At 42.1% G+C, this 19,720-nt stretch overlaps 1 protein-coding gene and 1 pseudogene across 1 annotated transcript; one reads left to right on the top strand and one right to left on the bottom strand.

Moving 5' to 3' along the window:
- Window positions 1-3,828: 3,828 nt before the first annotated feature.
- On the bottom strand, window positions 3,829-5,636 carry LOC146716569 (neuroligin-4, X-linked-like). Its single transcript, XM_085452498.1, has 2 exons — window positions 5,474-5,636; window positions 3,829-5,168 (listed from the first exon to the last, which is right to left on the bottom strand). The coding sequence occupies exons 1-2, from the start codon at window positions 5,572-5,574 to the stop codon at window positions 4,340-4,342; spliced, it is 930 nt and encodes a 309-aa protein (XP_085308624.1). The 5' UTR covers window positions 5,575-5,636; the 3' UTR covers window positions 3,829-4,339.
- Window positions 5,637-8,419: 2,783 nt separating this feature from the next.
- LOC146716570 (uncharacterized) lies at window positions 8,420-9,656 on the top strand (annotated as a pseudogene).
- The last annotated feature ends 10,064 nt before the right edge of the window (window positions 9,657-19,720 follow it).

The following is a 19,720-nucleotide window of genomic DNA, read 5'->3' on the forward strand; positions in this document are numbered from 1 at the left end:
TACAAAATGTGCGTATGTTTTAGTTTCACGTTGATCCTCTGAGTGTCATGGTACTTCTTTTAATTTGACTTTATCAAATCGAACCAAAATAGGTTTGCTGTCTTTACTTTGCTCGTTTTCCTCCAGCACCACCTCGTATCACCTGCCCTTTCCCTTGGACCAGTGTTTGTTGTTCCATAACTGGATTTGGAATGTGACAAGTCCACCAATCCCCTATATAACTCCTACATTTGGCTTTGGTTCTGTTTTCCTTCTATAAAATGTCATTGACTTCTACAGTGGCCTGCTTTGGTTAATGGTAACATCAGTAATATCAAACATTTTCTCCCCTTCAGCATTTGGCATTTTCCCAACAATATAATGTGACACCATCATCTAAACCCAGTCAATAAAACAACATTTTCTTAAAGCAAACATCAGCAACCCAAAATTAGCCGCCCAAGGGTGGAGTCTGCAGCTCCACTCTCATGTGAACCTTTTGGTCTCCCTCTCTCTCTCTTGTGCTCCTGCCAAAAGCAAAGCAAAGCATCCACCCTTTTCTTACCGGCGTCGTGAATTGTTTGTCAACATCTACTCATCCTAACGCTGGTCCAGTCTTTGTCACGGCTGCACAGCAGACAAGTGGAGCCTCACGCGCAAAGCATCAGAGTCTCCACCCTCATCAATATGAGCTCATTTATTTGTTCTTTCTTTTGTTTTTAGAAAAAGAGTTCTTTATGATCTTGGACTGGATTGACTCGCTGCAATCCTTTAGACAGGAACTCGCAGGTTCCCACAGGTGACCTTTTCCTCAGCCCATTGTAATCTGGAAAAGCTCACCTTATATTTGCTCTCACAACAATGTTTTACAGCGCTGTTAATTCAATCTTGCAGGCCTGCTTAGAACAAAGAAGGAGGAAAAGAGAGCTGATTATTAGCTCATCAGAGCACAAAACATCATCACCAAAGGGGGCGACACCTGACAGTTTTCTCTAAGTGCACTGTTACAGAAATAATGAGCCGCTCCTCGACATGTCCATGTTTAGTAAAACTCCCTCTATTGAAATAAGAAAACAAGCCAAACCTAACTGACAGAATGAACCCATCACTAAAACAACGACCCCAAAAATCTTCATCACAGAAAAGTTTTGCTTACTAATCCAACAATATGTTGTGGGAACTAGAACTTTCCGGGCCATAAAGCTTTTGCCGACTCTTGGCTTAACTAATACTGACATAGTCTGAAATCAGACTTAAAGTCACTCCCTCTGTTCATTTAGGATAAATGTATCTATATCTGATTTAGGCTAAGTGCCTTTTGTTTAGATGAACTGCTGGACTTCCAGACCAGCAGGTTTAGGGAAGTCTTTATGGGGTCACACTCTGACCCCCCCCACCACACACACACACACACACACACACACGCACGCACGCACGCACGCACGCACGCACGCACGCACAGGCAAGGTACTCTTTGTTTGTATGTAGACGTCATATGTTAATGAACGTCATATGTATATTCATGTAACCTCAATAAAAGAGCAGTGTTACGGGGGAGCGGACGAGAGCAACTGGGGTGAAGCGAAGGAACGGCGTTTGTCCGGTTCTCTCCCGTGCACGGGAAACATGAAGAACTTTGCCTACTCGTGTCTTGCTTTGCTATGTAATTAAATTGTCCTTAACGTTCCAACGAATAGGTTTATGCTACAAACCTATCACTGAGGTTAACTACACAACCCCTCGCCACCTCCTTATACACAGGAGTGAGTACAAAAGGGTTCGTACGGACGCATCAGCCGGCCGTCCTTCTGCTCGACACTGTTAGCTGAAAGATGATCGGATCATCCTCTGTCCTGTATTTAAGGCTGAGAGTCTTTGTCCAGTCTCTTTTCCACAGCTACTGTCCACAGCACTGATCCACCTGCAGCACAGCCCCACTCAGTTGTTTTATGATTTACATTGTGCACGTTTCCCTTCCACTGAGCTTACAAAACCTCTGACAGGAGAAGTCAGGCATGTGTTTCCCCCACCTCCCCTTTTAGGCAGTAATAAAATAGAAAACAAACAATCAAACAGGCTAAAGCTAGAGCACAAGCAAAGACAGCACCGGTGACTAAGTTCTCCCATACTGGACGTACGCTACCACGTGGGCTCAAACAGCAGCACATCAGCTCAGTTTACATACTGTTGACATCTTCATCAGAGGGTCAGCAGGGAGCGCTGCTGAGCTGCAGTGGTCTCCACCAGAGTGACGGAGCAGGAATCACAAACAGCACAAACCCACCGTGTTGTTTCCACCCTGTTCAGGAGATCTGAGCCCCCATCCCTTTTTTTCATGTTGCAGCTCTGCACTGCAGGCCCTGAACGCCTCCCGGTTACCCTCAGTGTGCTTAGAGTTTAATTTACAACCGACGAGCTCACAGATCATCTGCAGGCAGGTGAACGAACCCTTAATGTGAGGATAATAGCAGAGCTGAGCTGAGGTCAGAAATAGTCAGGAACGGTGTCGACACAGTGAAGTCAGCTGTTTGGGAATTTGTCTGATTATCAGTTTGGGGGGGTCGGTGTTAAATAACAAAGGCGGTGTAGGATGGAGAGAGGAGGAGGGAGGGAGCAGTGATGATATGAAGTCAGAATACACATGTGGCAGACATAAGGGGGTCAGACAGGAGCAGCATCAGTCTCTGCTCTGTTTTGTTAATAACGTAGAAAAATAGTTTTGTACAATCAAGCTACATCGACGGACGCTTTACCTCACGTACCCTAAAATTAAAAATCAGTGACAGTAAGATGGAGGCTGCACATGACACCATGACTGAGTTCACAGCTGTTGCTTTGATTCTAACGTTTAAGACTTTTGGCATCGACTCCGTTTTAATAAATGAGTGCTGGGAGGCGTCGTTTGACTTCAGGAGCTCCTGCAATGCTCCTGCGATGCTCCTGCGATGCTCCTGCGATGCTCCTGCGATGCTCCTGCGATGCTCTTACTCTGCGGGAGAAAACCAAAAACCAAAAGTAGCAAACATGGAGCGATATGACTCGTTTAGATTTTGGGAAACGTGCATCGACAGGTACAGTGTCCTTTTCCCCGTGTCTTTAAAAATAATTCATGCATAGATCCCCCACTGAGAAAACCCTTTTATATACTTTCTCCTTTGTACACATTTTATATAGAACTATATATAATATCATTTCTCTATATCTATATTTTCAGAAAAATTCTTTCCACACAATAAAAAACAACAATTTAACAAATGCTTCAAACAAAACAACAAAAAGAGAGAAGATGGAAGAAAGAAAATCACGACTGAGGCCAGTTTGGCACTTTGTCATGAGAACATGACAGAACTCTGTTAGTTGAAGGTAAATTCAAATTCAAATTTAAATTCAAATTCAAATTCAAATTTTATTTGTCACGTACACAGTACGATATGTAGTGAAATGCTTGGGCAACTGCTCGTGACCTAAAGAGAACAAAAAAGGAAAAGGCTATGAATAAGATAGGAAATAAATATGAAAAATTAAAAAGGGTAAATTTAACTAGGAAGGAATAAAATATAAATTAAGGTTAAAAATGAAATAACTGTACAACACAAATTAGAATGAAGGGTAAATTTAACTGGGAAGAATAAGATAAAGATAAATATATAAATTAAAGTTGAAAATAAAATAACTGTACAACAAAATACACAATATAGAACTATATAAATAGCGATACTCTATTTTTCTTTGGTTTTTCTTCTCCCTCGATGAGAAATGAAACACAGCAGTACTTACTTGGCACCTAAAAATGCTGGTCGAATGAAAGATATCAGTGTTTTCATGGTTATATGTTTAGTGTACGCCTCCCCCTCCAGACTGCTCAGCAGATCGGGAATTTTTAGAGAAGAGCAGGAGGGAGGCGTGTCAAATGAGAGGAAGAGAGCAGTAATAAAACACGGATGTAGAAAAGAGAAGCATAATGTGCACATAACACACAGGAGATGGAAAAAGAGATGACGCCAACGTAAAAAAGAGAAAACAGCGAGGAGCGAGAGAGCATTCGTCCCTTTGACAAATGTTGGAGGTCTTGAGCCTGGAAACAGCAGACCGTCTTTGAAAACAGTATCTTTGAAAGATCTGAGTCACCCACCCCAAACTGCTCATCTGCTGCTGGACACTTCAGTTGCACCTCCACATGCCACCAGTGGAGGGAGCTGCCAAGTTTCACAGCACATGACGCAGCAGGTGTAGTTGCTTTTGGAGAAAGAAGAGAATAAGAGGACAGAACGAAGGCCCACGTCTAGAGGCCTCCCTTCCAGAGCGGAAGCAGAGCCAGTGTTCCTGGTCCCTAGGTGGCGCTGTGTCGGGCCTGTCCCTACTATACCCTGGTGGTGGAGTGGGGGTGGGGCAGGGTGTTGTTGTGGCCGGTGGAGGGGAATGTGTTGAAGGCGTGAAGAGGCTGCATGCTGGTGATGGTGCTGGGGATCACGGTGATGGTGTATGGCGTCATCAGCGGCACGTTGTCGGGGGCGCGGCGCAGCACCAGGGTGTAGTCGGGAGGGCAGGCGGGCCGCAGGATGTCGTGGGGTCGCAGGGGCTCCATGTCGTGGTGAGCGTCGTGCTCCCAGTCCTTCATCTGCAGGGACATGATCTCCTCCTCCTGGCTGTGAGCCAGGTCGTTGGCGGGGCCGCCCCGCTGAGGGGACAGCCGGTGCCGGCGCATCTCATGCCGCTTGTCACGCTTGTAGTAAAGGGCGGCGAAGGCCAGGATGTTGAGGAAGAAGAGCGACGCTCCAACTGCAACTGTCACGCTCAGTTCGGTGGAGTAGTCGCGGGTGTCTCCGGGAAAGAGGTCCTGGGGCGGGCGCTCTGAGCCCTCGGGCTCAGGATCTGATGGGAAGGTAGGGTAAGGATGACGAGTGGTTCGAGGAACGTTGTTTCTGGGCCTCATGGTGCCGGGGTCACGGCCTGCGGGGGAGCGCGTAGTGGTGGGAAAGAGCACGTCGTGCAGGCTGTGAAGATGAGGGACTAATTCCAGCCAAAAGGCCACTTTGTTAGCTCTGTAGTTGTCTCTGACACGAGGTTTCAAACCGATGTGAAGGTACTGCTTGTCCTTCCAGTTGAACTTGGTCCAGATGACCTCCTCGAAGCGGTTGGGCTTGGTATGAATGAACTCGGTGTCCTGAGGGACGGGCAGGTTGGGGTCCCTGGTGGAGCATAAAGGTTAAACGTTTCAGTTCAAAGTTATATTCAGTCTCCATTATAAGTAACATGTGGCATCAATACACTGAATACAGACAGAAGGCCCATTCTCTGTGCAACCTTTAAACTATCTAAGACCAACCGGCTGCTCTGGGATCTGGATGCTTTTGGTGAACCAGTATGTTCAATTCTTCAAAGCCACACGGGAATTAAACTAGCAACCTAGATTCAAGTATTCAACATGACTAGAAGGCTGTCAGAGAACATACAGTAACGTGTACAGTTTACACTACTGTGACATGAGGCCTACCCAGTCTTTGCGAAGTTAGTCCAGTAAGTCATGACCACAGCGCTCAGCATCACATCGTTCTTGGAGAAGTTGCACGGGAGCAGGTCCGTGGCACCGATCATCGGTACGCCGAACACGTAAGGTATCTCGTCTCCGTGCGCGGCGTCGGCACTCGGGCCGCGTCTCGGTGTGGCAGTGGTGGATGAACGTGTAAAAGTAAACTGGGGACTGAAACTCAGCATGGAGTTTGGCAGTGGCCACAGCTGGTGCCACCCACTGGTGGTCCGTAAACAGGGCCAACAGAGTCTTCCGCCGCATGTCGCCGTTGTCCCTGTCCGCCCAGTCTGTGTACATGAACTTAATGGTCTCCCTCAGGATGTCTTTGCCTGGTGAAGAAGCACAGGAGGGGACAAAAGGAGGGGGAAGAAAGATAAAAGTGAAAACTGCTAAGAGTAAAGTAACAGCAGTGTGAGACATTTTTTAAGAGATCGGTCTGATCAACAGATATGAAACCAAAGCAAATGTTGGTGAGATGAACCAAGAGCCAGGAAGCGAGTGAGAAATCTAGAGAGGAAAAAAAGTCTTTCAGATAACAGAAGGAGTGACAGGCAGCAGAGAGGAAGCATGACTGCATTATCCAAACATGTCTGTACTGTGACTGTGGTCCGGCTGTGAGGGGTTCGCAGGCCGATCTGTCAGAAACACCGACACTGAGATTGGGAGCCCACTACCTGGGGGATGATAGCATTACTGCCCACAGAGCCTCAAAGGTTAAGGCGCAGACACGCCGTGATGTGGATGAGTGGCTCTCTTTAGCACGCTTGTCTTGTTTGATGCACTTCACTGGGCTCACATGTTACTGATTCCATTCTTTACTCGCATGTTTTAAACGCTTAAAGCACTTTCACAGGTTTTGATATTCTTTTGAAAATTCATGTGAACTCAAGCTGTCAGAATTGTAATGTAAGCTTTGATAATTGTCCACATTTGTCATTTTGACGATTATCCGTTTATTTTAATGAATACAGCAAACAGAAAAAAACGAACAAATCAACAAACGCGGCTCCTAATAAGACAAAACCTGATGATGCTGCAAAATGCAGTTAAGTGAGAGGAGGCTGTAAAATGGAATAACTGAAAAAGTGGCAGTGTACAGAGGTGGCGTCCTCACCCTCTGGGTAGCCGTAGAGGTTGTCAACAAAGCTGGAGATGGTGTAGTCGAACGCCGCAGCTGAGATGCCGTCGTTGTCCTCACTGTCGTCCACAAACTTCAGCCCCTCTCCCTGGTTCACTCCTATCAAGATGTCATAGTTTAGGAGCTCCCCCTGGTGGAGCAAATAAGGAAGAACATGCTGAGTGCTGGAACAGAGCCTGTGTGCATCACAAGTCTACAACAGGAAGTGCAGCTGAAGCACAGCTTTGTGAATTGGCAGCATTTCATTTCCCAGTAAACAAAATAAAGATTAGCTGTTGCCATGAAATTCCTACTATAAAATGTAAATACTGCAATATATGCAGGGTTCATACACATTTTTAGGGTCAAATTCAAGCACTTTTTAAGCACATTCAAGGTCAATTTTCAAGCTTTTCCAGCACATTACCAAAAAAGAAGCATGTTTCACTTTGCATCACCTCAGTAAGACCTTGTAAAAATTTAAACAAATCATCTGAGGTCGATTTAAATGTCTTTTGTTCCCCTTTTGTTAAAAGAGCAGCACACAAAAATACAGAAAAAGGAAACGGTTGCCTTACATGCATATAGTGTACAAACTCAAAAAAACACATTCCTCTTAAAAATTAAGATGTGCAAATGTGAACAAATCAACTTGTTAGAGATCTTCATCTCCACTGTAAATAAACAACAAGCCAGAAAACAAGAAAACTGCACCAAACACCACAAACACCAACAAATTAATGTCTTCTCATCAGACATTGAAGCTTCTTTCCTGTGTGACATAAAAAATAAGAGACAGATGTTTGTTTGTTTTTTTAACTAGTTAAGCACCCACGTTCAGTCATCCACCCATTCACGCACACATTCACACACTGGTGATGTAGCTACAGCCACCCTGGGGCGCCACCAGGCCCTCTGACCACCACCAGTAGGCAACGGGTGAAGTGTCTTGCCGGGTGAAGTGTCTTGCCCAAGGACACAACGACCGAGACTGTCCAAGCCGGGGCTCGATTACAAGGCGAACTCCTAACTCTTGAGCCACGATCGCCCAGTGGGGACATGGGGACATTTCAATTTCCAGCAGGAAGCTCCCCCTTTTTGTTAAACCCTTTAGATCAGGGGTCGGCAACCTGCGGCTCTTTAGTCCTTATAGTGCGGCTCCGCGTGGTTTGGGGAAATAAATTAGCTGAAGTGTATTTTATTTATGTTAGTTCTTTTTTTAAACTTGTAGTTCTAAATTGGAAGATTATTGTGATTTTGCAATATACAAATAAAATTATATTTTCTTATTTTTTCATCGCTCAAAATAAGCGTCACACTCGCGGAAGCCGGTGTACCCGGCGAAACGCCGTGCATTTATCGAGCCTTTCAACCCCAGATAGGCCAATTATGGCTCTTTGGGTCTTAAAGGTTGCTGACCCCTGCTTTAGATGAACAGAGTTTTTTAATTAAATACATAATCTTTAATAAATGTTCTCTTTTATAAAAAGTAGGATAATTAAAAAAACTTTTATTATACCTCTATTGAGTAGAAAAAAAACTCGTGTTTTCTGTCGTCTGTTATATAATATTAGGGATGTTTGTGACAATTAATTTCTTAATCGGCTGGACTAACCAATAGTACACAACCAGGAAACACTGAAATTTTACGTTAAGTTTGAAAACAGTTTAAAAAAAAATACCCCATTCCAAAATGTCTTGTGACAATCTCATTGGCTTAGGGAGTGATGATGTCATAGATCTTAAGAATCTTAAGTCCTTTGATGTTTTTCCTTAAGTAGGGGTGAGAAACAGCAAGTTTTAGTTCGTTTCAGCAGCATCTGTGTTTGCAGCCTACAAAACGTTCACCACAAGCTCTTCAAAGTCATCGTATAGAAACTCCAACATGTTTCCAAGAAAAAAACAACCAATTCAAAAAGATTACGCCGCCTCTCCTTCCTGGCGTGGCCGGCCAATTTCCCCAAATGGCTCCTCATCCTTCCAAAGGGCGTTAGAGGAGAGTAGGAAGGAAAACTACGTTCTCCAGAAAAAAATGCAACAAATTGAAGAAGAGAAACTTCAACTGGAGGACAAATGTAGACGAATGGAAGCCCAAAATAAAGAGCTGGAAGACAGACAACAGCGCCAGCCGGACATAAAAATTATTAATGAGGGCTGGGGAATCAAGTTTGCTCAGAGCCGAGAGCAGATTGTGCACCTCATTAAAGAAAACAGGCAAAAGAGTGCAGAACTAAAAGAAATGACCAACCAGCTCCAAGACAAGAAAACGATGACTGATAAGATACAACGGGATCTCCAATACATGGACCGAAAAAATCGGCTCCTCCAAAGACAGCTCCATGAAGCTGTGGAAGAAAAGAAAGAATTCCTCCAACAGAAGGAAGAGCAGGACAAAAAGCAACGAGACATGCAGCACGAACTGAAGAGCATGCAGGAAAAATACCGCATGCTGAAAGAAAGCCTGGATGAAACACTGCGCCAAAATAAAGACCTTCTTCAACAGAAAGAGCAACAGCAGGAAAGACTGAAAGAAGGAAAACGTGTCATCCAGGACTTTGAGTCTAAAAATCTAAAACTGCAAGAGTTTTGTAATCAGCTGGAGGACAAAGCAACTAAAGTGGAAGAAGAAAAGGACAAACTGGAGAAACGCTGCTCACAGATGCAGAGAAGGATCGATCAGATAGCGAGAAACAACTCCGAGCTCGTTAAGGGGATTTTGGTGGAATTCAATAACTTGAAGCGTGAAAACACTCAAATGCAGGCGCAAAAACAACAAGAAGACAAAATACATGAAGACCTGCAGCTCACGCTCCAAGAAATCCAGAAAAGAAACGAGCAGTTAGAAGACAAGCACAAAGAGGTCCAACAGAGAAATGCAGACATGCACAAGGACAAGCTGATACAGGAGGCAACATCCAAACAACTCAAAGACAAGCTTGAAGAACAACAAGCAACATTGGAAGAGGTGGAACAAAGATGTGAGAAACTTGAAGAACAAAACGCAGAAACCATCGATGAGCTGAGAAATCTCATCCTGGAGAAAAAAGCGCTCGTGGAAAAGTGCATGAAAAAAAAGAAAAAATGGTTCCACTTGTTCCGGAGGAGAGACGCTACTGCTTCCTCACCTGATGTAGCCTCGTCTTGCTCCACCTCTGTTAACCCCCCCCAACCAGTCCCGGCCGTTGACTGTCCCCTCCTGAGCCTGGTTCTGCCGGAGGTTCCTGCCCGCTTAAAGGCAGTTTTTCCTCCCCACTGTCGCCAACTGCTTGCTCAGAGGGGATTGTTGGGCTTTTCTCTCCTCTGCCTTGTTTCTTCATTTACTTGTTTAACTTTTTTCATTATTACTTCATTTTACCTTGTTTCTTCATTGACTTGCTTGTTTAACTTTTTTCAACTTATCTAAATAATAAGCCAATTAAATTTATCCTTTGAGTATTTTTCATCTCATCTTTACAGAATCTTTCCAAAACATTTTCAAACATTCAGATCTGTCTTTTATTTTCTTCTTGAAGCCTCATAAATGGTGAACTAAAAACCCGGAACATGGTTTGAAACATAGTTTCAGCTGAAACTGGCATAACATGCTGTGTGTGTGTGTGTGTGTGTGTGTGTGTGTGTGTGTGTGTGTGTGTGTCAGGGTATCACTAGTTAGGTCATCATGTTTAGACTCATTCACTCCAAAATTATTTAGGCCAAATCTTTAAAACAGTGTCATTTCATACACATTTTCAATTCACTTCAATCGCATAAATGCAGAAATAATTATTTGCAGTATCTTATTTATTATGAGAATGTCATGCCTGATCATTTGTACCTACACCACCAAAAATGGGGGCAAAAGGGAGGAGATCATGTTTAATCGGTTATAAGAAAAGGTCAGAAATATAAGTGCCGACATGAGCAGCGTCCACAGAAACCTCTGACTCTCAGCTCAAAGCTCATATAAACCATTTCTACAACCAGCAAACAAACAAAGACACCGAACAGTTAAAAGAGCAGTGACGTCACCACGAATCTGTGGTCAGGTAATATCCATGTTTTGATTGATGATTTTCTGGAGTTAAATGTGAACCGAAGCATATTTTGGGTGTTATATGCTATTAAATACTTTTTAATTTATTTAAAAGTATTTAATAGCATATAACACCCAAAACATGCTGGGTGTGGAAATAAAAAAAAAATCAGAATTTCCTCTGTTTGAGTCACAGTAACTTTGACATAGTAACATTTGCAGTAAGTCCTAAATGTTCACCTTTAAAATCCCTCCCTCTGTTCATTTTGCCCACATCATGTTTCAGTGGTTGGCCTCAGGTTCTTCAGCTTCCTGACAGTCTGAAGTCAGCTGACAGAGTTTCACCTGCTAAATACACAGAAAATCTTGTTAAAGCCGCACAGTTTGCCCAACAGTAATATTCCCATTAAGCCCTTTCTAAACACTTTATAACAATGTGTCATCACTAAATTATAAACTTCTTCTCCAGATCTGCACGACTGCACTTAGTCACAGACTTTATTTAATTGTCCTGCGGCTGCTATCATATATTTTACCAAACAGTTCTTCTCACACAGTCACAGATATATTTCTCTCAATGCAAACTTCACTCATGTCTCAGACAGGAAACTTGAGTTTTTCTTTTTTTTCTGTCCCCACTCATTCAACTAATTTGCGTATTGAGTCACATCTCGAGAAGTTGCCCTGACAACAGAAATGCATATTCAAAACATTGCTGCATAATTCAATTATTATTATTTTATTTTTATTTCTACAGTCGTCACTTCTTTTGCTCAATCAGCTGGAAACCACTTCTAATTCACTATTTTAAACCTGCTTTAAGCTTCTAATCACTGGTTGGTCCTCCCAGTCTCTTTTTCCTTGTCACAAAAGTCGCTCTATTGTCCTGCAACTTCCTGAGTTATTCCTCAGCTTCAGCCTTTAAGTGTGTTAAATCTACACCATTCAGCATTTATGTCATGTATTCACATTCATGAGTGTAAGCATGTCTTCATTGCGTGTATGTTGTGTGTTCATATTAATATTGAGTGTAAGCTGGTCTTCGTTGCCTCGATGTGTTTTTATAATCAGATTTAATTCCTGCATCTTTGCGCTGAACTGTGGATTCAAACTGTCTCACTTCTGATTCTCTCCAAAAACAATTTCACATGTGACAATTTCTACATGTGTGTTTTCTATTTTTCTATTCATTTATGTATTATTAGTTCATTTATTTCTTTATCTCTCTCTCTCTCTTACTTTTTTTATTTACCTTTCTGTTGCGATGCTCTGGATGTTTCTAAACCCCACAAATGCAGTCTCACTGTTCAACCCAATTTTCCTATGCTGGCATCCTGGCAGCTGCACGCTTGACTTTTCTCAGTTCATGGGCAGTTATTTTGCGCCTTGGTTTTTCCACACGCTTCTTGCGACCCTGTTGACTATTTTGAATGAAACGCTTGATTGTTCGATGATCACGCTTCAGAAGCTTTGCAATTTTGAGACTGCTGCATCCCTCTGCAAGATATCTCACTATTTTTGACTTTTCTGAGCCTGTCAAGTCCTTCTTTTGACCCATTTTGCCAAAGGAAAGGACGTTGCCTAATAATTATGCACACCTGATATAGGGTGTTGATGTCATTAGACCACACCCCTTCTCATTACAGAGATGCACATCACCTAATATGCTTAATTGGTAGTAGGCTTTCGAGCCTATACAGCTTGGAGTAAGACAACATGCATGAAGAGGATGATGTGGACAAAATACTCATTTGCCTAATAATTCTGCTCTCCCTGTAGACTTTTGTCTTATCGCCTTAACCTCCATGGTCTCAAATTCTTTAAGGATATAATTTCTTTTAACCGGATTAGGGCAAATTTCATTTATCAAAATATTCCTGATCACTTTGTTTGTAAACCTGCTGTCACCAAATTCAACTCCAGCTATGCAGAGCTGCCTCAGTCCAGGAGAAATTTTAGAGTGCACAATATCTTCTTTTATCATTGATCTCAAAGGGACTGGGATGGCTTTCACTGGGGATTTATATCTCTTAGCAGTACATCTTACATCAAATTTCGCACAGAACGTCTCATGTTTTAATAAGACCCCATTATCATCCATAAAATGAGCTACAGCCCAAATCCCTTTAGATCTCCATTCATCCACGTACACAGATTTCCTACACAAACGGATATACCTGTTGTTCCATATAGGGGTGTTGTGAGGAGTAAAGCTATGTTTATAGATTAATTTCCAGTAGAGACGGACCTGCTGATGGAAAGCTGAGAGTTTAACAGGTAACGAACTGCAATCAAAGTCACAACGTAACAAAAAGTCTATTCCACCCATTTTGCCAAAAATCACATTGGGAATAATGTTCCAAAAGGAATTTTTGTTCCTAATGAAAGATCTTAACCATTTCAATTTTAGTACACCATTCATAACATCAAAGTCAGTGGCATTAGCCCCACCCTCTTCATAATTCTTAATCACATCATTTTTCTTTATATAATGACATTTGTTCCTCCATATGAACCTAAAATTAAGAGTATTTATAGATTTAATTAGTTTTGGAGGTATGGGCAGAGAAAAGGCTGGATAGATGAGTCTGGACAGACTGTCCATGTTGGTTAGCAAGCTTCTCCCAAACAGAGTTATGTCCCTTTGCAGCCACATGTTTAAAATTGACTTACACTTTTCTATATTGGTACAGATATTCTTATTTTCTGTTGATGTCTTATCCTTGCAAATTACAATGCCCAGATACTTCACCTCTTTTTTGATCTGCATATTATTTATTGCTTGCAGGGGACACTCATGCAGAGCTAGAATTTTGCATTTATTAATATTCAGCTGTAGGCCAGAAGCTTTGGAGAAGTGGTTGATCACCTGCAAGGCTAAAGGAATCTGGTCCTCATTTTTTAGAAACAGGGTGGTATCATCTGCTAGCTGACTGATTATTATCTGTTCACCCATCACAGTTAACCCCTTAATGTGACTGTTTTTAATCAAAATAATTCCTCTGACACAGAAGACCTACATTCCTGGTTTAATTCTTGCTGTGAAAAAATCATGGACTCTGTGGCTCCTTTAAAAACCAGGCAGCTTAAGGCTAAACCTGAGCCTTGGTTTAATGAGAGCAGTCGTGCTGTTAAGAGGGAATGTCGTCGAGCAGAACGGAGGTGGAAAAAGGATAAACTGCATGTATCATTTCAAATTCTCAAAGACTGCTGGCATCGCTACCAGAACACTGTTAAAGAGGCAAAAAGGGAATATTTTGCAAATATTATTTCTTCCAACTGTCATAACCCACGTGTGTTATTTAGGACCATTGACACTGTTCTTAATACTCCTTTGAATGTCTGTTTGGAAGTTTCTCCTGAGATTTGCAATGATTTTCTGAACTTTTTTATTGAAAAGGTTGTCACCATCAGGGCTCTTATCACAGCTCCTGACTCTGACCCCTCTGTCTCTGTCCCTTGCGCTGCTGTTTTCACTCAGTTTGAGCTTGTGACGCTCTCCTCTTTAGAGGATGTGGTTCGCCATATTAAGCCCACAGGTTCCCCACGGGATCCTGTCCCTCCACAATTCTTTAAAGAAATTTTTCCTAGTATACAACAGTATGTCCTTGACATTATTAACAGCAGTCTGTCTTCTGGTGTGGTTCCTGCAAATTTCAAACATGCAGTAGTACAGCCACTGCTTAAGAAACCTGGCCTTAATCACACAGTTTTAGCGAACTATAGGCCTATTTCCAAGCTGCCTTTAGTCTCCAAGGTTTTAGAGAAAATTGTTTTTAGTCAACTGAAAGATTTTCTAGATGAAAATGGAATCTTTGAGGTTTTTCAGTCAGGTTTTAAAACCCTTCACAGCACAGAATCTGCATTACTAAGGGTTTTTAATGACATCCTTCTGGCATGTGATTCTGGTAACCATGTTGTTCTTGTCTTGCTTGACCTAACTGCTGCCTTTGACACAGTAGACCACAATATTTTAATTTCTCGATTACATGATGTAGTGGGTATTGGTGGCACTGCACTCAATTGGTTTAGGTCTTATTTGTCAGATAGAACTTTCTCTGTCAGCCTTCTCGGTTACGAATCGTCTTCTGCTCCTCTGTCATGTGGTGTCCCACAGGGCTCAATTTTAGGGCCACTGCTCTTTTCTCTGTATCTACTGCCTCTGGGTTCTATCCTTAGAAGGCATGGGATCTCATTTCACTGTTATGCCGATGACTGCCAAATTTATTTGACACTAAAACGCAAGGATGCCATCTCCATAAAACCTCTCTTGACATGTCTAGATGACATTAAAGCTTGGTTGGCTCGAAACTTTTTAAATTTTAATAAAAAGAAAACAGAAGTGTTGGTGTTTGGACCCAGTGGTCCCTGTGAGTCCTCCTCTGTTGTTTTAGGATCCCTGGAAGTCTATTTTAAATCTGTTGTTACTGACCTTGGTTTTAAGTTGGACAGTGATTTTAAATTGGACAACCAAATCAGAGCAGTGGTGAAGTCCAGTTTTTATCATTTAAGGCGACTGGCAAGACTAAAATCTTTTCTTTCGAGGCAGCACCTTGAAACAGTGATCCATGCTTTTATTTCTTCCCGCCTGGACTACTGTAACTCACTTTATGTGGGGGTCAGTCAGTCATTGCTCTCACGTCTGCAGCTGGTTCAAAATGCGGCTGCACGACTCCTAACAGGAACTCGAAAAAGAGAGCATATAACCCCCGTGCTGGCCTCTCTGCACTGGCTGCCTGTGTCTTTTAGAGTTAATTTTAAAATTCTTATGTTTGTTTTTAAATGCCTACACAGTCTTGCCCCGCCTTACCTCTCTGAGCTTCTTCATCCCCACATACCCTGTCGGTCTCTCAGGTCAGCTGACCAGCTGCTCCTGGAGGTACCGAGATCCAGGAGGAAGCTCAGAGGGGACAGGGCCTTCTCTATTGTGGCTCCAAAATTATGGAATAATTTGCCCATGCATGTTAGAGAGGACCCTTCACTGTCCACTTTTAAATCACGTCTTAAAACCCACTTTTATTCCTTGGCTTTTAACCTCAGTGAGACTTAGTTTCTTTTTTAATGCAGTAGTTATTTAATTAATGATTTCACTCTTCTTTTATTTGTTTTTTATTTATATCTCATGTAATTTTATTTTACAGTTCCAATGTACAGCACTTTGTGTCAGCTGTGGTTGTTTTAAAGTGCTTTATAAATAAAGTTGATGATGATGATGATGAAAATAGACAACAGCTCAGCAACCATGATGAACAGAAGTGGTGAGCTGCTACATCCCTGCCTTATCCCTCTATTAACCTCAAACCTTGAACATGTACCATGTTCTAGCAAAACAGAGCTGTTAATGTCATTATATAGCATCTCTATAACATTGATAAATTCCTCTCCAAAACCAAAAGACTGCAGAGTTTTTAATATGAACGTATGTTCAACTGAGTCAAATGCTTTGTAAAAATCCAAGAACAGGATGTACCCTCTCTCTTGGATTAATTCACTGTATTCAAGGAGATCCAAGACCAGCCTAATATTGTTATGAATTAGTCTTCCTTTCAAAAAACCTGATTGTGTTTCACTGATAATGTTTGAGATGCCTTTCTTTAGCCTCTCAGCTACAGCTCCAGACAGGATCTTATAGTCAGTGTTTAGTAAGGTGATGGGTCTTAAATTGTCTAAAATTCTTTTATCCTTACCCGATTTAGGGATCAGGGTTATCAGCCCTTGTTTCATGCTCGGCATCACTTCTTTTTTCTCTATCGATTCCTTTAATGCATCAAACAATAAAGTTCTTAGGTCCTTCCAGAAGAATTGATAAAAATTAGTAGTGAGTCCATCTGTCCCTGGGGACTTGTTTAATGCCATTTTCATGACCACCAAATCCAGTTCCTCAATTTTAAGCTCTGAATCACACAGATCTTTGAACGGCTTGTCAATACATGGGATGAGATTATGAATCTTATCAAAGAAACTATCAGAATCAGCTGCTGAATATTCTGAGGAGTACAATTTGGAATAAAAAGTGAAGACTTCTTTTCCAATCTTTCTGAAATCTTTACATTCAGTCCCATTTATCAACAAGCTTGAGATTAGATTTCTCTGCTGTCTGCACTTTTCCAGCTTACTAAAATATGATGAGTTCTTTTCACCTGCCTCAATCCACTTGGCTCTCGATCTTATAAAGGCACCGTGGGCTTTCTCTAGGTAAAGATCGTCTAATTTAGTTTGTAACTCCATCAATTTATTCTTCTCTTGCACGTTTAGTTTTTCTTTACTACAGCACTGAGTTATTTCACGAAGTAAATTACTTTCATATTCCCGTTTTTCCCTGTTCAGTTCTTTGCAGAATTTTATAGTGAATTCTCTGATTTTGAATTTAATAAGTTCCCATTTCTGTATATTACCCACTACTGAGTCATCATTTTTTATATCTGTAATTTTATGTCTAATTTTATCACAATACTTGTCCTTATTTAAAAGGCTGGCATTAAATTTCCAATATCCCCTGCTACTACGTTTCATCCTTGTTGGTTCTAAGACAAGATCAATGAAACAGTGATCAGATAGGGGTGCTTTGGAGATTTTAGATGGTGAAGTACACCTCAAAATGTCATCGCTCACTAACCAATAATCAATTCTTGACCTGCTTTCTCCATTAGGTTTAAACCATGAATAATTCTTAACTCCAGGATTCAAACTTCTCCAAATGTCTGTAAAATTATTATCACTAGAAAAGTTCTCAATAATGTTATTCTGTTGCCTCCTTCCTAAGCGAGGAGGCCATCTGTCCATCCATTCATCTGAGGTCATGTTCCAGTCTCCTCCTACTAGGATGTAATCTGTGGGGTACATAACTTTAAACTCTGAAATAACATTTGTTAGATTTTCCAATAGACGTTTATTTTGACCTTCGTTATTATGTCCATAAAGATTTGTAACAATTAGAAATATACCTTCGCTCTTCAAGCTGCAGTTGACCAATGACCCTCACTATCAGCTTTATATGTTATAATCTCCCCTGGGAACTTATTAAAACAAATCGCCACACCTCCAGATCTGTTAGATCCACGACTGAAAAGAATCTTGTCTCCCCACTGATTAGCCCAAAAGGTAACATCGGCATCCACAGAGTGAGTCTCTTGTAAAAACAGACAGTGACATTTTTGCCCCTTGCAAAATAAAAAAAGTGCCTTTCTCTTAACAATTTCCTTCAAACCCCGAACGTTTAATGAACCAAAAGAAATTTTTGAGTGAACCATAATAAGAGTATGCTAAGAAAATAACTTTTTTTTAAAAAAAGAAAAGAAAAATATATAAACATGAGTTTAAATTGTAACACTTGTCACCAACTCAGTGACTAATAACCTTTAACTTTAAGTAGAACTCTTTTGTCCCATTAATAATATTCCACTGTATACAGTCTTACATCAAGTCTTTCATTCAACGTCGACGATCCTCCGTCCTTCGATGTATCCATGAGGACCCCGGAAAAAGGCCCGTTTCCCAGCCCGTCTGGCTTGTTCAATTTGCGGCCACAGCCGCCTCCTCTCTTCCCAGTCCTCCCGCGGCAGTACCTCAGCGAAGTGGAAACCGCCGTTCTTACAGACAGCCGAATCTTTGGTGCGACGCCAAATCTCCTCTTTCACGTGTCTCAGAGCAAACAGAATGATGATATGTCGGACCTTGTTCTCAATCTTCTTCCCAACTCTATGCACCACATCCACAGATTCTTCAAGCTTTGATATCATATCAGGTGCGATCTTGCCAAGAATTCCAATAACCAGCGATCTGACACCTTCATCTCTTTTCTCTTCTAATCCTTTAATCCGGAGGCACCACCTCATTTTGTACCTTTCTTGCTCTCACACTCTCTCCTTGAGATCGTAGTTATCTTTGGTCAACTGCTCGTTTCGTCTCTCCAACTCTTTAACCTTTTGTTTACATTCTTTCACCTCCTCCGAGTTGAACTGAACCGCTTTGGCTAGGCTGGCTAGCATCGTACTAGCTTGCTTGCATTGCACACTCAGGTCAGCTAGCTGCTCGTCCACTCTTTTTTCAAGGTTTTTTCTACGTAGTCATGATCCGTTCCTTCTCTGCTGTCTTCCTTTCCATCACATGGCGATGTTGTTTCTTGTTTTTTGAGGTCGAGTTTGAATTTAGCAGGTTTAACTATACTTGGGGCAGTCATTTTACTACTTTCGAGTGGAAACAATAACGAACACAAAGTAAATTCTGGGACAAGTTCAACGAGCTCCTAATTCGTGCGACTGCTCAACTCGCCATCTTGCGCCACCGTCTCACTACTAGATGAACTTGTGACACACATCTGCAGCAGAGGCTGAGTGGCTGCTCTCACACCTGGAGCATCCAAATCGACCCACAAACACGTTGAAAGATGCAATGCCATCAATGTGGATTGTCAAGACTGAGAGACCTCTTCCCTCTGACCCCTCCCCAAACCCTCAAACCCTCCTACCCACCTCGACATACAAACTCTGTGTGGCTTCACGTGTTCTGTTGATGTTTACATGATCGAAATAACTTGAACACAAACACAAACAAAGAGGAAGACCGCACCGGAAGGAAACAACTACAAGTCCCAGCATCCTCTGTGTTTAGGGAGCAGCAGTGAAAGTGAAAGCAGGAGGAGGAAGGTGGAGCTGAGGCAGGTGAGTGTTAACATGAATATGTTTCTTCTTATGACATAAAATAATTCCACGCTGTTCGTGTCTGTGGGTGAAATGTGAGGCCGGTCGGCTCCTCTGAGCGCTGGTTTCCTGTAAGTAGAGAGGAAGTGAGTTTAGCTGAGCCTCCGTTTAGTGTGAGAGAGCAGGAGGAGAGTGAGAGCTGTGCTGAGGCAGGGTGAGTGTTAACACCGCTCTGACATTACTGTGTCTCTGTGGCGGGAACAACAGGCTCCGTCAGTGGAGGCAAAAATAATCAGACTTTGGTTTTTCAAAGGAAACAACTTTATGTCGGAAGTTCCCGCACGCTCATTGGATAACGATGTGTCAATCTCGAGCTATTAGCCAATGAGCGTGCGGATTCACAGAAAGACCCGCCTTTATCACGGGACTTTAAAAACTACAAT

Source organism: Copadichromis virginalis, linkage group LG3 (genome assembly GCF_057382275.1).
Source record: "Copadichromis virginalis isolate Kocher_CV1m ecotype Utaka linkage group LG3, C_Virginalis_male_GT1.1, whole genome shotgun sequence".
NCBI classification, from domain to species: Eukaryota; Metazoa; Chordata; class Actinopteri; order Cichliformes; family Cichlidae; genus Copadichromis; species Copadichromis virginalis.